At 39.9% G+C, this 20676-nt stretch overlaps 1 protein-coding gene across 3 annotated transcripts in view; it reads right to left on the bottom strand.

Moving 5' to 3' along the window:
* Positions 1 to 20676, bottom strand: part of DOCK4 (dedicator of cytokinesis 4) — a 383278-nt gene that overhangs the window by 184145 nt on the left and 178457 nt on the right. For all 3 annotated transcript variants that reach the window (XM_080927592.1, XM_080927594.1, XM_080927593.1), the window contains exons 5-8: positions 19798 to 19894; positions 14989 to 15137; positions 10511 to 10595; positions 2222 to 2373 (exon numbers count right to left, since the gene is read on the bottom strand). In XM_080927592.1, coding sequence (XP_080783718.1) covers positions 2222 to 2373; positions 10511 to 10595; positions 14989 to 15137; positions 19798 to 19894 — 483 coding nt within the window. The remainder of the gene's footprint in view (positions 1 to 2221; positions 2374 to 10510; positions 10596 to 14988; positions 15138 to 19797; positions 19895 to 20676) is intronic.

The following is a 20676-nucleotide window of genomic DNA, read 5'->3' as shown; positions in this document are numbered from 1 at the left end:
AACACTGTTCAAATACCTAGTATTTGAGGTTGAAGATGGGAGACACCTGTGGCCCAGTCAGGAAGCAGAGGAGGGAGGCATTCCTGCTTGAGTCTTCCTAGTGTCCTTACAGAACATGAAGGGGCTGAGGAGTGAGGGCTGGAAGGCTGCAGGTGAACCCTAGCCCAAAGACACTGCAGGTGTGAAGCAAGGCACTTTCTTTTTTTTAACTGGTTATTTACATTTCAGGGAAGGTACTTTCTGGCCTAAATTGGATACCAAAATTGCACTGTTATTAGGGATCCAAAGCACAGGCTATTTTCCTATTTTCAACAAGAGACTAGAAATCAAACATAAGGAATGCTGAATATGGACTCCTGGATTGAATGTTTTAGAAAATTAGAAAATGTTTACTATAAATGAAACTCTGATCGAAGCTAATATTGAATCAGTGTTACTTCAATAATTTTAATATTGTAAGTTATTAAGTACCTCTTTATAGTATGGTAAATTTAATAAAATATAACAGTATTTTATTGACTATGGGCATTGTTAATCATATTGATAATTTTATAACAGTTAGTCTATTAATCCTAATATAAAAATCTGTGGACTCAACTGCAGCATGTGTGAAAACTATGGGAATTTATTTTTCAGAATTTTAGATGAATAGAAGCAAGCAGAGGAGCTCTTCCACATTAGATACTGCTTATTAAGAACATAAATGATAGCGTATCATCCACCCAAAGTTTTCAGAATTGTGTAAAACTCGGAGTAAACTTAAAACATTTCAATAGAAAGAGCCACTGTCAGACTAGGTGTGGTGGCACAGGTCTTTTTCATGGCACTTAGGAGGCAGAAGCAGGCAGGTCTCTGGGAGTTCAGTGGCAGTCTGGTGTACATTGAGAGTTCTAGGATGGCTGAGGCAACACAGTGAGACATCGTCTTTCAAACATAAAAATAAAAAACAATGAAAGCAGGCATTATCGCTAGGCATCATTCATAGGTGTCAAGTGAGAGCTATAACGGGTCAGTAGTTGAAGCCTTTTCTTCTCTGTGAGAACTGATTTGTGATGGGAAATGTACTTTTTTAAAGACACCAATTCATTTCTTCCAACTATATTTCTGTTGGTTCTGAAAATATTTTGTTATTGGTACGTCCACACTTCATATATCCTAGACTGACTTCACAAAAACAACGCCTTCTACATTTCATAGATGTTCTACCAACTGCATTCCACTAACAAGAAAGAAAAGTCACACTTATGAGTACATAAAAACAAATTCATAAGCGATCCATCATGTGTTATTGTTACAAGTGCATTAAAATAAACTTCACACATATTTTCCAGAAAAGAGGGCAATACTCCTAGACTACTGTGTTTATGAATCAATATGTGTAGCTGAGAGTTACTTAAGGGTCTTGCTATTTATTTTATTAAGTACTCTAAAAGCACTGTACAAATGGATCATTATGTGTGACTGAGTAATTCCATCCTAATTCATAATTTAAATGTGAAACTTTCTTTTAAAACATAAAGTGCTTCATGTTTCCATTCAAAGAAAATATAGTTCTCTTAAAGCTGCAGGAAGAGTTCAAATGCTTGCCTGGGTAAACAGAGCATCCATCCACTCTAAGGCTTTTCCTAGCCACTAAAAGTCTAGGATAGGGATAACACTCAGCAATAGGGAGTCACTTAGCAGGCACAAGGCCTGGGACTTGACTCCTAACACTCCAGAAAACTGAAACACAGAATGCAAAGCTTGCCACAGAGAACCATGACTGGTAAGAGTCAGAACATGGACAGAAGCAGGAAATTTGTGCTACTGCACAGTTCTGGTGCTTCGAACTGTGTGTCTGCAAATTTCTTTGATACCACTGATCCAGACTCCAGAAGACCCATGCTACTGTTTACTGAAAAATTGAAGGACATGCTGAATTCCATAAGTAAACATTACACTCTAGAGAAATGTTATCTTCTTGGCATTATTGCCACAAAGCAATTAAAACAAAAGCAAGCTTGGTACTGAGGCCACATAGGATTCTATAGATCTTTGATTTCGCAGGAATCCTTAAATCTATCCAAACTTAATAGAAATTTCTAGAGGGTAGATAAATGAGAAACTCAGGGTTGTATACAATGAACTGAGGCTGATAAAAAAAAGTATCAGAAAGTATCTAATATACAAATCCACCATAATTACAACAGGAAACTCAAGATCTGAGGCCACATGCCATTACCTGATTGGGCGATTCTCTTTACTGTCAAAGAGCGAGAAGATGACCTCCAACTCCTCTCCCAAGTTGGAACACATGAGGCTCTTCATCTGGACAAAGAGGTGGTGACTGCTGGCCTGCACAGGAGTGTCTTTCTTCCGATGTCGATGTTCCATCTGAATGACACCCACCCCACCAGGAAAAACACATCAGCATAGACTGAAGAAAATAACACAATGCCTTGGAGTGCTGGGGATTGCCTATGGTGCAATTTTTGTTCATGCTAGATTCTGTACTTAATCTAAATTTCAAATTTTCTTCTAGCTTCAAATTAGTTATCCTAGAGAACAGATAAGAAAGCTGGCCTAGTTAGGGCTGCTTGTAATCCCAGCAATTTGGGAGGCAGAGGCAGAAAGAGTTCAAGGCCAACCTGATTACAGAGTTGAAGGCCAGAATGGTCAACTTGATAAACCTTTTGTTCTCCTTCCCTCCCTCCCACTCTCTCTCTCCCACCCTCCTGTTCTTGTATGTGTGTGTATATGTGTGTGTGTCAGAGATGTATATATGCATGTTAGAGATGTTAGCCAGTGGTACAGCACTTTAGCATAGCATATACAGGACTTTAGGTTTAACACTCAACAGGAAACAAACAAACAAAAAAAGCGACAAAATAACCGTGCTTCCCCCAACAACCAAGCAAAAACCCCTTCAGATTCCAGTTACAGATCATTTGATAAATGAAAGCTGATGAACATTTCTATAACTTCTTACTGATAATACTTTTAAAATTGATTTTGAAAATTATACTAACCCACAAAGCTTTGGCAGTTTTGGGATGAGGCACTGACAAGTCTTATTATACCACTAAAGCAAGGAAATGTTTCTAACGCACTATGAAGCTCTGGAGAGATGGTCAAGGAGCCCACGAGGAAGCTAAAGTGAGGAAGAAGCTCCACTGCTTCCTTTCTCATCTTGTCCCCACTGTGCTCAGCTACTGTCAAACTTGGGATGGAGGACCAGAATTAAAAAGGAAGACAGTCTCAGGAAGGAAAGAAATCACCTATGGGGCTACAGGTGGGAGACCAAGAGAACACGTACCCAGTCAACAAATACCCATTAGGTATCTATTACATGCCTAGTGCTCGGAACATAACTGAACACAGAAGCATTCCATGCTTCATGGAAATGGTACCCACTAGTGGGATAAAATGCCAGGAAAACTGGTATGTGCATATACAAAGATACATTATACATTCATACACAGAGATGCTCGCATAAAGACAGAGACAGACAGACAGACAGACAGACAGACACACACACACACACAAGCAGACAGACAGAGATAGGCACAAATATACACACAGATACAGATACATACACACACACACACACACACACACGCACGCACGCACGCACGCACGCACACCAAGAATATGGAAAATTTGTATCATAACAAAAGCCCAAAAGGGTGTTTTGATTTGAGCCTGGGAAGTCAGAAGGAAGACTGTCCCTGTGATAAAGCACTATAAAAGGAACAAGAATTATGGTCTCTTTAGAATAGAACTTTTGGGTTTGACTGTAGTGAGGATACAGGTTGTTTTCACATCTAATCCATTGGACGTTGGTAGATAAATACTTTCAGAAAAAGAAAAAGATGGCGAGACTACCATGACAATGTAAAAATGTATACAGGCTTCTAAATCTCTATTTGGCATGCACATACTGGCCCAGCTGCCAGCTGCTACCAGTCTATTCAGCTGCTGGATCGCACAGATGAAGGATATAGGGCAGGGAAAGGACTTGGAAAGCCTGGGCATTATCAGGAGAGATGGTAAAGTAAGGGATGGCACGGTCATTTTCCATCACAGACTGTCTATTGTTATTCTGGATTAGCCTCTTGACTAAAAGGAATACGTGTAGCATCAGGGATTTGAACTCCAGAGTTCAGGCTGTAGCTAAGAATGGTTGTTGAGGCTGTGAATGGTTGTTGGGGTGAAGGCACAAAACCACATCTCTATATCAGCTACCCTTGTAAATATAATTCATTAATTATCAAATGATTAGCCAACCTTCAAGACAAATAGGAATTTTACAACTTAAAGGCTGAAGATGCAATTACATGACATCATCAGAAAGTTTTTATGCATCTAACTTTTATTCTGAACTATCTAAAAGCAAAAAAGATCACAAACAAGTAACCCACAAAACAGACTTTTAGTCAAAAGTGTAGCATAGCACAAGTTACTCCAAAGAAATGATGGGTCCCAAAGGCCAGAGCAGGGACCATAGACTCAAATGTCTCCTATAAAGAACTGACCTCAAGGAGGGTCTGCTCTTGACCCTGAAGAGTACAAAGTTTCCAGCACTAATGGTGGCATGCAATAGGAACTGACAGGGAGAAAAATCAGCTCCCTTACTCATGCAAATGATGTAATATAGCTAGAGCAGTGGTTCTCAACCTTGACTGCACTTTAGAGTCGCCAAGAGAGCTTTTAAAAAATACTTACACCAGGTCCTGTCCCAGACCAATTAAATGGGAATTTCAAGGGGGTAGGAAGGGGTCTCAAGAGCTGTAATTTTAAAGGCTCCCCAGGTGACTCTAATAAGCAACGAGGATCGAGAGTCATTGATGGAGATCATATGTGGAGAGATACAAATCACAGGAGACTGAAAAAATGTATTACTGCATCTGAAAAATCTTTAATTATGCCTTGGAATTTACCTTATGCACTAGTAGTGAGACTGCCTGGCTCTGGGCTACGTGCCTATGGCACAGACCCTCCTGTGTAGCACTCTAGTGCTTAAGTCTCCCACCCACCCACTACTCTTCCAGATCTGGGATAGATCGGATTTAAATAGGTTATGATTATGTGCTTATGTCTTCATAGTTCACTACTCTTGGGGACTGCTAAAAATATCTCTATGAAAAGAGCATCTCAGTAATATCATTAGAAAGGCAAGCTAATACTTCAAGAGCTATAACTTATAGTCACAACACAGACAACAACCCTTCTTGACATAATCCATGGCTACAGCTATACCTGACAGCTGTGCTACATGCAATTACAGCTTATATTTTAGCTATTCCACTTATTAGGAGAAAAAACCAGATTCACTTCAAAGATTCCTTCAACTCAAATTGGTTTTCCTCAAGTGCAACATTAACTGCTAGATGAATGTACTACACCCAGGCTTCCTCAATCTTGGGGTGGGAGTTGTGTCTGTAGGGGGTGAGTTGCAGTTATATAGCATCTGCTAAGTGAATTTTCTCTACTGCCACCCCTTGTTGTGGCAACCAAATTCTGTCTTCAGCCAATGCCAAATATATCCTTCGGGTGGAGGTAGTAAAGGTTCTTTAAGATCCACCCAGCAATGCCCATGAGAATGGGTGGGAATCTATAACTGAAGGGGGGGGGGCATTTCCAAGAAGAGACCGAGACCTTGGAATGGGAGGTGCACAAGAATCAATGGTGGTGTTGTTAGTTGTGACTTACAGCATTGGGGATATGGAACCTGCAGAGGCTGCCTTCTGTGGAAGAATTCCCAAGGGAGAGATAGGGACACTAACCCACCCACAAATTTTTGACCCAAAACTCATCTTGCCTACAAGAAATGCAAGGATTAAGAATGGAGCAAAGTCTGAGGGAATGACCAACCAATAACCAGCCCAACTTGAAACCCATCCTACAGACAAGCACCAATCCCTGAAACTACTCATGATTTTCTGTTATGCTTGTAGGCAGGAGCCTAGCATGGTTGTACTTTGAGAGGCTCTTCTCACCAACTGACTGGGACAGATGAAGGCACCCACAGCTAAACAGTGGATGGATCTTGAGGACTCTAATGGAAGAACAGGAGGAAGGATTACAGCCCCTAAGGGTCCCTAAGGACAGGAATGCCACAGGAAGACTAACATGCATCAACTAACCTGGACCCTTGGAGCTGAACCACCAACCAAAAAAAACAAAACAAAACAAACAAACAAACAAACAAAAAAACCCAAAAAACCAACCAACAAATAAACAAAGAAACAAACAAAAAAAAACCCATTTACACAGGGTGGACCTAGGCATGGGGATGTAGCAGATGTGCAGCTTGGTCTTCATGTGGGTCCCAAATAACTGGAGCAGGAGCTATTCCAAAAGTTGTTGTCTGTTCACAAGATATGTTCTAGATGGGCCACCATGTTTGGCCTCAGTGAGAGAGAAAGCACCTAGCCTTTCAGAGACTCAAAGTGCCAGGGTGAGGAGAGACTCAAGGAAGCCCCTACCCATTCAGAGGAGAAGAGAAAGACGGGATGAGTGAATTATTGTGGGAGGGGGTGACCAGGAGGGGCAATGAGCAGGATGCAAAGTGAGTAAGTGGGGAGGAGGAGGGGAGGAGGAGGAAGAGGGGAACACTGCTTTTTTATTTGGCAACCACTGCTATAAACCACTAAGAACTGCAAACAAGGAAATAGGCTCGTACACACATAAAAATGTCCCTAAAAAGATACTCTGCCAGTAGAGATTCTCGCCAATTAGCTTTTCTCTATATCAGAACTAAGACTGCCTTTGGCAATCCAATGTTTTGAAAGGTTTAGCATGGTCCAGCTTAGATGGGCATAACTTAGTGAGAATGATCTCTGAACAAGGGCCACCAAAACACAAAACCAGGACTTTCTTCCCCAGGGTACATCCATTTGGGAACTTCTGAAGAGATAAATCCTTCTTTCTGGGAATATTTACCTTCACCCCACAGTCCTTATTCTAAAATGATAATATACTGCCAAACAGAGGCATGGGCTTGGTGATGGAGCCTCCCATTGTCTCTCTCTGGTAAAATCAAGGCAGGTAGATGCTGACAGGTTGCATAGAGGGCAATGAGCAGAGTGGCCTCATGAAGACAAGACACAATAAGAAGAAAAATAGCTGCCTTCCTCCCCTCCCCCAAGTGTCCTTCTGATGTTCATAAACATTGCTTGTTTTTCTTGGGCTACTGTCTTTGCTCAAAAACAGGAACATGCAGTTGCTATTGAGGAGACATTACATTTTTGTAGACAAAATTAGAATTTTTTATTTCCTCATCTATAAAAAGATGACTTTGGACCAGAATCTGAACTATAAGATGCCAAGTCACCCACTTATTGTCTTTCCCAGAAATGGCAGACATTGCCAATCAATCAGTGCCTATATGAGATGCCAGCCTCTCTAAACCATTGAGTTCAGGCCACCACCAATAAAGTGTAAAGTTAAAAGAGGTTAAACCAATTTGGCACCCTATCTACAACGTTAAAGGGGAAGACAGAAGAAGCAGAGTTACATATAATAAATCAAACTAGAGAAAAGACACTGTACTGATGAAGGACATTATTAGTTGGTTGTCAAATCTTTCATATCTTTAGATAAATCTGCAGGTGCATCTATGCTCTGCCAAAGACAAATAAAGGTAAAAGTTGTGTGGAATTTCCAAGGAGGTTTGTTTAAAAGTAGCTCAGTCAACTACAATGATCCTTTGTCCTTGTAACTTCAAAGAAGACAGACGTCAAGGCTACAACTTCTGCAGCTATATTGTACTTTGAGGTGTCCTTGTCATTCAGTGTCAAGCAACACGTAGCAAAAATACAAGGGTCTGTATTTTGTGTACATAATTTAGCCACAAACCAATTTAGAACTTCCTGCTCCTAGATCACCTGATAAATTTTTTTATCATGTCTAAGCTGCTATTATTCATTTCACTAAAAGCACCTAAATCTAATGCCCAGATTTAGCACGTATGGGATCAATTATTTTTGCCATGTGTGCTCTCTAATGAAAGATAAACTAAAGTTGAAAAGGAATGGAACTCGACTGCATGCTTAGGTGTTTTTTCAAGTATCTTTCAAGGAAAGGCAATCTTCATCAATATGAAAAGAAGTGCTTCACCACTTAGCTGGAAAAGAAACTGCATCTCCAGGAGATTAAACACTAAGTCCCCAAGCACTGAGCTGATAGAGGCTAGACGTGCAGTTTGGAGCCACAGTCCAGGGTGTACTCAGAAGTGAAGCATTAGGACTTTCTGAACATAACAGAGGGAAGAAAAGGCAGTGCAAGGTCAGGTTCTAACACAGAGAGGTTTTGAAAAAGAGAATAGAGTCATCAATAGGTAAAATTATCAGTAAAGATGAGGCATTAGAGCATATGACTGAATCAAAAGGTTAAAAAGACAGGACTAACAAATAAAGTGCATAGAGTGTATTCGTTCCATGCTGGGATTATAGAGTCGTGTGCCACCATACCTGATTTATACAGGGCAGGGGATAGAACTCCGGGTTTTGTGGATGCCAGGCAAGTATTCTGCCCACTCAGTTGTACTTCTCCAACTACTGTTAATAGATCCTTAAGACATACCAAATATTCTGTTTAAGTGCAGATGCAAGAAAGGCCCACAGCTTGAAGTACTGAATGCTATAAAGTTCTGTGTACAGTAAAGGAACCCTCTAAGAAAGCAGAAAGCATCCCAATCCATAGGACAGAGTACAGACATCCTGAATGCATGAATGATATCAAGGAAGAAAGTGAAGGTACTATAACAAAGACTGACTTCTCATGGTCACATATGATTCATCTCATATATCCCGTCCCAGGCTTACTAATGGTTTTTTATCACTCTCATAGAATTACCACAATAGAAAACAACATCAGAAGCTCCAAGACCTTCAAAATCAAGTCTCTTATTTCTTAAGGGCCTTCATTTTAGGAACATTACAGCATGATATAGTCATCACTGAGTCACAATTAAGCAGAAGGCAACAGCCTCTGAAAGCTCTGTCTTTAAAAAAAAATGTGTGTGTGTGTGTGTGTGTGTGTGTGTGTGTGTGTATATATATATATATATATATATATATATATATATATATATATATATATATATATATATATATATATATATATATATATATACTGTAGCTGTCTTCAGATACACCAGAGGAGGGCATCAGATCTCATTACCAATGGTTGTGAGCCACCATATGGTTGCTGAGATTGGAACTCAGGACCTCTGAAAGAGTCTTAAGAGTGCTCTTAACCACTGGCATCTTTCCAGCCCTGAAAGCCCTTTCTAACCCAGAACTTTCCCTCTAATTTGAGGTTAGAAAAAGTTCACTTACTGTGCTGGTTTAAATGAAAATTGTCCACATAGGCTCATAGGGAGTAGTACTATTAGGAGATGTGGCCTTATTGGAGTAGCTGTAGTCTTATTGGAGAAAGTGTGTTAGTTGGGAAGGGTTTTAAGGTTTCAGAAGCTCAAGCGAGGCCCAGTAAGGCACTGTCTCTTCTTGCTGCCTTTGGATCCATACTTAGAATTCTCAGCTATCTCTCCAGCACCATGTCTACCTATGTGCTGCCACACATCCCACCATGAAGGTAATCAACTAAACCAACCATAAGCCAGACCCAATTAAATGTTTTCCTTTGTAAGAGTTGTCATGGTCATAGTGTCTCTTCCTAGCCCCCCCCCCCAAAAAAAAATTTCTAAGACAGTTACTATCAAGAAATTCTATATAAGAATTTAGAAGCACAGGCTAAATTCAAAGGCAGACTGGACTATGTTGAAGGAACTAAGCCAAAAGTTAAAATACCAGGCAACTGGAAAAAAAATGGTGTGATGAGTGATCTTGTGATGGGTAATCTTGTGATGGGCAATGTATTCAAATGTTTTATGGTTGCCAATGGATGGTCTCCAAAACATAGAAATGGGTGGGGGCCCATAGATAGATATCAAAACAGCTTTTAGATATATTTTTAGAGATACTTTTTAAAGTCCACATATATGATGATAATCTAGGGAGCAGGGGGATAGCAGCTTGGTAAACACTTTTTTTAAAAAAAATTTTACAAGACATAGTTTCTCTGTGTAACAGCCCTGGCTGTCCTGGATTTGCTTTGTAGATCAGTCTAGCCTCAAACTCAAGCAGATCCACCTTCTTCAGCCTCCTGAGTGCTGGGATCAAAGATATACACCACCATGTCCGGCAGCTAACATTTTACTATGCAGAAACACACAGGTGAGGAAGGGTTACTTGTAAGCCTTTCATCAGACAAAGCCAAAAGAACAAGGATTTGTGAAAGGACTTAAAAGACTGATCGTATCTCCTAGAGCCTGTTACAAATATAGTGTTCTGAGACAGAAAAAGAGCCTTGGAACTGTTGGGGCATGGTCACCTCAGCTTGAAAGTCTCCTTACTCTTTTCAAATTAAACCAGGAACATCTAGTTTTAAAACATCTAGAATGCAGAATGCCATGGAAACCACAAAATTAGCAGTAAGACAGTGAGAAAGTGTTCTGTGTACCTACCAGTCGGTATAGCTCAGTGATGCTGATGTCCTCTGGGTCTACCATTGCGTACTCCTTCCGAGGCACCAGGTCTAGTCCCAGTTGTCTAGAAAACAAATTTCAAACATTTGGAAGAAAAGTCACATTTATGGACTGTACTATGAATGTTTTCACTACTATCTGAAACTGTGATGAAATATGACCAGTCACACTTCTCCCTCCCCCCCTGCCCTGCCCCCACCATTTGTATTTACCACAACTTGGTTCTTCATTTGGAGAAGACACAGAACAAGGTTGGGCAAAACTGGGAAACAGAAGATGGCAGAGGAAAACCATAACAGAGTGTTTTGTTATCAATGGAACCATCCAGCGATTTGTTACTACACAGTGGAGAGTCTTCAACAACCCACAAACCAGCAACAGAAGAACCCTTTTAAATAGGAATGGTCCAAAAACTCATCATCATTTGGTTCTAGAAAAAGGAAGCTACAAGAATGAAGTCTGGCTTTAGGGTTTGATTTAAGCTAACTATAGCTAAAATGTCCCATGGAAAAGCACTGAGAACTAATGTTATGTTTCTGGTTCACAGCAACATCTGGGGTAAGACATCATGGGACATGGCAAGAACTGAGTTCAGGCAGCACAACTTAGACCTGTCCATAGTGGAAAAATGGTTTTATGTCAAGTGTTGCTGGGCCCAATATGTGGTTTACTGTGTTGAGATGGATGGTCTATCAACTACATGGGTTATTGGTATGGTGCTCAATTTATTATGTCTTACCATAGATAGCAGAATGTCAGTGTAACCCTTTCCCCCAACAGTTTCCTCCCGGTAATATTGATAGCATACCCCTCACTGGGTCACCCATTGTACATCACTGAAATCAAGGCCACATGAGCCCCTTTATCTCCTTTAAGCATCAGTAGTCACTTTAGAAGTGTCCCCACTGCCTTTGTAATGTTCCCTGTCTACTATACTACCTTCTTTTTCATACCCATTCTCATGTTTAGCTCACTGAAGATAGGTTAGTCTGAGACCCCGTCATAGCATCACTTTCTAGGGTGTCCTCCAGCACTGCAATTTCAACAACAGAACCACAGCCATCTTAACCTTGGCATTTAAATAATAAAGAATCCTGAAATTCTATGCTTACCTCAAAATTTCATTGAGGCCTCATCATTAAAACTGCTAATTCAGTACCTACTTCAAACTAAGCACTACCCAGTCACCCTTGAAAAATAGTAGCTCTTAAATAATTCACTAGACACCAAATTCCTTCCTTACTTTCTTAAACAATGTTCAGATATTCAAAGAAATGGTGCATCTAATAAATTATGATAAAAAACTCCAGGGTCAGTTCCTAGTCTCCATCCCCTTCCTGGAGATATTTAACTAGGTAGTAAGATATTATTTGACACCAGGTTTGCCTTGCTGGTAAAATATAATCTAGCACAGGATATGGAAAATACAATCACATAAGAATCTTAGCACCCAAGGAGGTGGAAGGGAGTGGGTGGGTGATCACCCTCATAGAAGCCGGGGGAGGGGGGATCGGATTTGGAGTTTCCAGAAGGGAAACCAGGAAAGAGGATAACATTTGAAATGTAAATTTTAAAAGGTATCCAATAAAAGGGGAAAAAAAAGAATCTTAGTACCCACTCTAGCCAAAGTTTCTTGTAAAAGAAGGTGCTCAAGCCTTATTCTCTCCTGGAGAGGTGGAGGGTTTTCGTGTGACCATCTTCTCTTGATGATGGGTACCTGGCTAGCTCTCCTATGGGCATCTGACATCTGTGGAAGCAATCCCCAGCCAGCCCGCAGTCTGAAAATGTTAGTAGAGAATGTTGAACTCAAACGGGACTTACCTACTAGCTGTCATTGATATTCCTTCTTTGTGATGCTGAACCTGATACTTTAGATCCACTCTTACAACATTAGAAAGAAAGATCTGTGAAGGGCCCAGCACCTCTGGCACTACAAAAGTGAGTCAAGATGAATTCCAACTGTGAGCTTCAGGCCCTTCCTGAACCTCTACTGAAAGAAATAGTATTCCAAGTTTCTATTCTCTGAATGGCCGGAGTTGCCAGCTGCTGCTAGCTTCTTCAAGTCGTAAATGTATAAAAAGCATCTCCCCAGTTGCTATTTATTATTGCTGTCAGTTAATAGGTAAAGTCTAAGGGTGAACAAGCCACTGCTTGAGGTTTCTTTGTTCACAGACTAGACTTAGAATAGTGCTTTAATGAGAATATGGGAAAAAAAAATAGGCAAGGCTTAGAGAAAAGAGATGGAGCAAGACTACATGGGAAGCCAGGAGCCTGGCAGAAACTGAAACAATTTATATTATCCCAGCCACTAGCATACTCTGTGACACCAGAAAGGGTGAAGCTCTTACTCCTTCTGTGTACTCTCAACAGGAATTCAGAGGCCATCATGGACTCAAGGGTGACCGAGTCTGAATCATCACTTTAATTCTGCCTGGGGATTTCAGGAGAGAAGTATTTTTCACTGATACTGAGAGAACAAGATGGATCTCCTACTTCATCTAAGCTCCCCGAATCCAGAGGACGCCTCTCTGCTCTTCAGGAGTCTGATAAGCAATTTGACTCTGAACACATTCTCAATTTATGTTCACTAAGAGATTTATATGCTGATAGATAATATTTTCTAGGACAATATGACCTTGTTTAATAGGGAAAGAAATTATCTTAATTTTTCTTTCCACTTAGCAATCTTTAATGAGGAAACAGATTTATCCTTAAAGGAATATGGCAAATCTATAATTTCTGTGCTGTAAATTATCCTTAAGTAAACTGTCAATAAAATTTAAAGGAAATAGAAAAAGAGGTTAGGAAAATTCATGAGCTTAGGATGGTTTAAAGTGTGCTGTTCATTTTCATACATCAAAAAAAAAAAAATTTTTTTTTTACCAACTTTGCCATAGGGTATAGAACAGGGCATAAGCTAGAACTTGTATAAGTCAAAAACAGCCTCAAACAGCCCTGATTCACAATTTTCTTCCACTTCCCCATTTTTTTGTTTTCCTTCTTCAAACTGAAAAGGATTAGTGTTTTGTTGTTCGATTCTTTGTTTTTTAGTCTATTCCATGTTTCCTTGTGAGTTTTGATAATCTAATTGGATCCAACATTCCTTTTCACAAACTAGTCCTCATTTAAATGAGGATGCTATAGTGACCAACTATAACTAGGTAAAATGTCAAAAGATTTGAAAAATAAGAATAAAGACCAACTGATCTAGGCATGGTCTCCCATACTTTTAATCCCAGCATTTGGGAGGCAGAGGCAAGAGGATCTCTGAGTTTAAGGTCAGCCTGGTCTATAGAGTGTGTCCAGGACAAACCAGGCTACACAGAGAAACTCTCTCAAGGGGGTGGGGACAAAAACAAAAGAAAGAAAATAAACTAACCAACCACAGAAAAGAAGGAGCACATGAAGTCTGGCTGAGAGCCTTAAGGGCTATCCCCCTCAAACTACTGCGTATGTAAAGGAAGGAGAAACCCAACCAAATGCTGCAAATCCAACACACCGGGAGGCACAATGTGTTCTCCATCAAACCTTCCCAGAGCTGAAAGGGTCCTGTGCTTTTAGGTCAGTTCAGTCATATAAGAGAGAATCTGCGTGGGTGTGATAGCCCAGGGAATAAACGTGCTTGTCTCCAAGACTGAAGCCCTGAGTTCAAGCTCCAGGACTTACATGGTGGAAGGAGAGAACCAACTCCTGCAGGTTGTTCTCTAATCAGCATGTGCAAACACACACACACACACACACACACACACACACACACACACACACACACACAAAAGAAAAAAAATTATAGAGTCCTTAGTTCAATGTCCTTCCTGCCATTACATGCCTGCTTTCTTGCTTTGATTTTTTACAGGAATGACTCTTCTAGGCATATTTAAAAGTTGAATATTTATTGTCTATAAAAAAACTGAGTGGCACATCTTATTCAATCTATCACAAGGACTGTGGGTGAGTGGAGGGTTAATGGGAGTGGGAGTGGGTCTATGTCATCACTTAACATATTTGGCAAAGACTGAGTGCAGCTTCTGAGAAAGCCACTTTCTACATTCAGAGGAAGTAATCTTCTCTACTTCCAAATTGGTTAGGGTTAGGACATTTAGCAGAGACTGGTAAGATCAGTGTTTCCCTTCGGGTTACACTGTGGTATAGATGAGTTGTATAATAAAAGCAATTACATGTATCAAACCTAATGACTACAGAAGAAGAAAGAACATTTTAGTCAGAAAACATATCTAATCAATAATCTCTATGATTATTATATTTCTTGTTTTACCTATATGCTGTTATACTACAGGGAATTAGAAAGAACCAAACACACCGCAGTGCTCACAACAGACACGCGGAAGTGGCTTTTTGGCTTCATTCTTGATGGGGTCCTCCCAGTGGGCTCAGTACCTCTGGCTTAACTGGTGTCAGGCCCATGCTCCTTCCAGAACCTTGTCACTGTCAGTACTCACTCATTTCCCCAATCCAGTCGGGCAGTAATGTGGCGCTTCACGTCCTTCATCCTGTCATGGGTGAGATGGCCGACTAGCACCTGCCGCCTCAGATCGAGGATTTCATTCATGATGTGCCACAGGCGATGGAAGAGATCCCCTTCATTTCTCTGAGGAAGATGGGAGCGCAGAGATTTGGCAGTCAGTCCTCTGGCTTGAATGGAAGGTACCAAAATATGACAGGGGGTACCAAGTGCATGCCATGGTGTAGACTTCTCCACCAATGACGCTTTCCCCATTTCCTTGTCCTTAGAGGGACTTGTGGCTCTATGTATTTTCACCCAAGTGCCACAGCACTGCTCTCCCACCCAAGCCAACAATGATGTCTCAGGTGCCTAACACAGACAGATGCTATGCTTGCCTCTCACTGTGCTACACCTAGGCTTGGCCTAGTCTCTGCTGTAGTGCACAGGCAGGCGCTCCTCTCCCACGTCTTCAGCAATATTGCACTTTAAGGTGTGGCCTGATGCCTCCTGGCCAAGCAGTTTTCCCTGACTACTAGTGCTCAGGCTTTCTGTCTAAGCCAAGGTGGCATGAAAGTAAAACGAATGCCATTTGAACACAAAGGGAACCTTCAGTCTCAAATATTGATCACTGTTTGCTGCAATTACCTGCTCAGTACTCAGACTCATCAAAAACAAAAAACAAAAAAACAAAAACAAAAACAAACAAACAAACAAACAAAAAACCCAGGTGCTTTTTAATTTAATCAAAGAGATCACACAGCTTCAATATACTTTTGTCAAAGCTATTGATCAATCCCCATGGTTTTAGAAAAGGAAGAGGGGTAAAGCCCAGGGTTCAATTCTAGATCTTGGTTCCGATGATGAGTTTAGTCATCAGTGAAACTGGGCATCAGTGTTTTCTGCAAAGCTATTTTATGGGGTTGTGACCACATGTGAAACGACATAGATGATTGTCACCTGACTTCCACCTATGTCATTTCTGGTATAAAACACTCTAGAAATCTATTAATTTCTCTGTTTTCTCATCTGTAAAGAGCACCACAGTACCTACCACAGAGAGTGGCTATGAAGACGCAGGAATTAGTATGCAGACAGTGAAGAAAAGTGGTCATGTTCCTAGTAATATAATGGTTCATCACGGCTCAAAATAAGTTCTCAAAAAATAACAGCCAACAAGCTTACCAACACTGAAAAAATAAACATCTTACCACAGAGATAGAGGGTAATTATCTGGCCTTAATCTTTCTTAGCCATAAAACTTCTACTTTTTACAGAAATTATTAATAGTCTATATCAGTGGTTCTGAAACTTCCAAATGCTGTAGCCATTTAATATATATTCCTGGGGGAGGGGGATTGGCGAAAAGGGGATACACCTGAAACGTAAATGCAGAGATATCCAATAAAAAAATGACTCCTAATGACATGTTGCCCAGATAACTATTTTGTCCACTTACATATTTCTATAGCACGTGTTTCTTGTACCTCTCTAGTCTCCTTATGCTGATCCGACTTCACCGAGTTGTGCTGATGATCTATTTACAACTTCAGTATACAGGATGTTTGCTGCTGACAGCCCTCGACTACACACACAAAATTATTAGACCACATTTCCTTATAATTTGAATAATAACATTTACACTTATGAATAGTTATTAAATATGAAAGAATAAATTTGTGATAAAAACTTTATATACATATATTTTTTTCCTTATGTTGTGGTGACCTCTCTAAATAAAATTATTTTGTTGCCATTTCATAACTGTGATTTTGCTACTGTTATGAATCGTAATATAAATATCTTATATCTAGAAAATCTGATGTGCGGCCCCACGGGTTGTGAAATGGTGGTTTACATAAAGATGTCAATTTACAGACATTATTATCCACCGAAAGTTCTCTAGCGATAAAAGATATAAAAAGTTATCACTGTCTATGTGATAGGTAAATACATATGTATATGTGTTTATACACACATACATACACACATACATTTTATTTTATATATATATATAAAATTTAAAATGTAGTGATGCATTTTCTCCTGTGTTGATACTTGATGTTTCAAGAGACCACTGGGTACTCCACAGGTCTGATGAATATGGTAGAAGCTCAGAAAGCTCTTTCCAAGAAGCCACTTTTGGATCCTCTGAGGCATAAATAATCTCCTTCTTCTCTCAACTCCTTACCCACTCTATTGAGCCTGCTTTCTATTACTGCCTTCTATTGCTGCCTGCTCTTTTCTCGAGTTATACACTGTCTTACAATTCATTACAAGGGCTCTGCAACACAATATTCTTGTAATTAACTGCTCAGTGTCTGTTTCCATCCACGGCAGCTGTGCCTGAGCTCCCAAAGGTGGAAAAGAATGAACACATCGATTTATAGGTGTTATTTCTTGTACACTCCCAGAAGCGAGTTCTGTTTAGGTCATACAAAGGAATACACAGAAGACCAAGAAACATTTGAGGATGGCTGTGGTAGGAAAGAAAATTTCACAGAGTAAAAATAAGTTCGATAAGAGAGTTATAAAAAGTCAGGTAGCGTGCGGAAAAGGAGAAGGCACCCTCACCATCACAGGGGTGAAAGCCTGCATGAGTTTGCTCATGTAGTTTAGTAGTTTGAACCTGATTTTATGTCACCTCTATTGACAAGGGCATGCTGATATGAGAAGGAAGCAAAAGCCTTCGTAGGAATGAAAAGTAGCTAGCTAGGCTCTCCTCAAGGAAGAAACTCTTAACATGGAAGGGATACTTCAGCACACAATGGGCCCAGTGTGCTCTTCTCCTTTAAGAAAAGGATCTGGGCATCATGGCCCTTGCCCTTAATAAGAGTCCCAGGAAGGCGAAGTAGGAGGAATGCCATGAGGCCATGCCAGCCTGGGCTTCACAGTGAACACTTACCAAACACAAGGGAGGCAAACAAAGACGATGAAAAACACAAATGTATGACCTGATCATATAAAAAGCTAAATTTGGAAAAAGGGATAGCTATAAAGCATACTAAAGACACGTAAAAGATGTATTCCGTTTAGTATTAAATGAAACAATACTAAACAACTGGATTAAAACACTACCCAGAAATTCCCACAGTTCATTGTACATGCGGCCAAAAGTGAACATGGCAGAGGTTTGTTTGATTTGGTGTAAAATCAAAACAGAACAAACAGATTTGGGGGGCAACAGACCGAGATTTGGAGTCTAGCTTTACTACTTCATGTGGCATGTGGGGTAAGTCATCTTTGGTAAGATTCAAGAATAAAGGTACCCGAGACAGCCTCAGGGAAGAGATGTAGATCACAGCTCATAGTCTACATCAAGACTCTTGCATGTTTCCTCAACTTCTTTCCTGCTTACATTGCTGAATGTTATTAAGACATATATTAAAGGTTGATATTTAAACCCTTACCAACACTATTAAAAAGAGCAAACTAGCATCTCTCAAGCAGTATTTCAATCCTTTTATATGATAAATACCTTCATACATTACCTCATATACTATTTGCAATCTACAGGGCTTACTGCTCTCACCAAACACCTTTCAGGGAAAAGGTTAGTGCTTTGCTTTAAAACTCTTAGAATCTGGATAATGCTTCAGGTACACAAATGTATGCTGAAGCAAAGCAATTTGAAACCAGGAAAAGAGAAACCAGAAAGCCCAACGTGATCACATCACCCTTGTGCCAAAAGTCAATCTATCTCTGGCCTGAATTTCATATTTGTTCCTCTAATAACTGACTATTATTCCAGTATCAAAGACAATGTTAGCTAATCAATACCTTTCCCATTATTCAGAACAGTAGTGGAAGATATTTGTAGATTTCGCTATGCACACATCTTCAAACCAACCAAGGATGTTCCCAGCGTGTATAATCATAACCTCAATAGCAAGTAGAAATAACTGAACAAGACAAAATCAACTTTGAGCATGCTGGCTGTCCTATCAAAGAAAAAAAAATGTGAATATCCTCAATACAACAGGATATGGATGTGTGTCCCACCATACACACACACACACACACACACACAGAGAGAGAGAGAGAGAGAGAGAGAGAGAGAGAGAGAGAAAATAGCACTATCTTGATAAGTATTTTAAAGATGCACTAGTTCAAATACCTTACAATATGACATTTAATGCAATAATACTTGGATTCTATGATCTTTCTAATTAAAACAGCAAGACAAACACCCCCACACAAACCCAACAGCTACATGTGCATTATAATATCTGTCTCAGCACAGACCTTTGGAAGTACACAATCTGTTTCCCAAGACCACACCTCAGCCCCACATCTAAGATCTAAGTGTATCCTATGGATTTTCCCAGCAAGCTGAGACCAGTCAGCTCCAAAAGGATTGGGCCAGACAACTCCAGACCTAACAGTGCCATTAAGTATAATGAGTAAATTAATACACACATATCTCTTACCCATTATTTTTTTCACAAAAATTGCCTTTTTTCCTTAGTATATTTAGAATGCTGTCTGATACTAGCTATTCATTTACTTATAGAACTAAAATTGAAATCTAAAACTAGCTCCTCATAAACAGTCATATTTTGTTATATGTCAGAAAACGTATCTTTTATAGGCTTGTGGTATTGAAATGCAATGCATATAACCCATTCTCTGTGGGAACAAGGAAATTATAATATAAAACAGTCATGACTACTTAAGATCTATATCCCTGACTTCCCAAGAATGTCCAGTGAATTATAGCATATACATGAGTTGACAGTTACTCATGGTCACATATTTTTTAAGGTAATTATATAAATAAAAATCATGTTCTTTAAAATTTACGTACCACATAGAGCTGTTTCCACATGGTTCCCCAGTCTCTTAATGTTGATGTCATCTCGGTGATAACAGAATCTTCCGTGGGAATAACCATTTCAAATTGTCTGTGAAATTTAAGAAGACAAACACATACATGTAAATATCAGAGACAACACTTCCTTTTACATACTCAAGAAGATAAACTAGGAACTTGCAGTACATGAGTCAGTCTGCCATACTGGGGTAAGAAGATTGTGTGCAGAATGCTATAGGTAAAGGGGGTGCAATGCCCAAGGGACCAGTCACTTCATCTAGGTCAAGACTGAACAAAGAGCCTCAACATTCTACTCCTGTGACAGCTTGGCCAGTGAGATTTCTTTTAATCTCTCCAAAATCAAAAACTTTTATCTGTCATATAAAATCACTGGACCACATCAAGTATGAGAGATGGCTTTTGCCATCTGAGTGCTATGACCAGAACAATAGGAGTAAAAGATGCTGTGCAACAATTTGGATGCAGGGAATGTGAATTGGTAACAAACCATCCATGTGAGCTAACTAACCCCTCAATTATATTATTTAGAACAGGCCAATTAATAATGTACATTTTAAATACAGTTACCATGTAGCACAGCCAAGGGTTAAGATGTCAGAGATATTAGGATACACAGTGCAGAATATTTCTGTCTGTGCCTAAGCTAATAGAATCTCCTCACTTCTCCTATTAGGTCATAAACAAGGATTATCAGTCAGATATATATGGCTGTCCTGAAGAGAGGCACCATCAGAAGGTAAATGGAGGGGCCTGAGTTTGCCCTCTGGTCATGCTGTTAGCCTAGAAGCATCTCCTTTTTTCATCTCTAGTTTGTTTTCTCAGGTCCTTTCTGGAATTGTGTAGGTTCAAGAC

This window comes from Micromys minutus, assembly GCF_963924665.1.
Source record: "Micromys minutus genome assembly, chromosome: 1".
Taxonomy (NCBI): Eukaryota; Metazoa; Chordata; class Mammalia; order Rodentia; family Muridae; genus Micromys; species Micromys minutus.
Note: the sequence above shows the minus strand (reverse complement) of the source record. Positions and strands in the feature narration are given on the sequence as shown.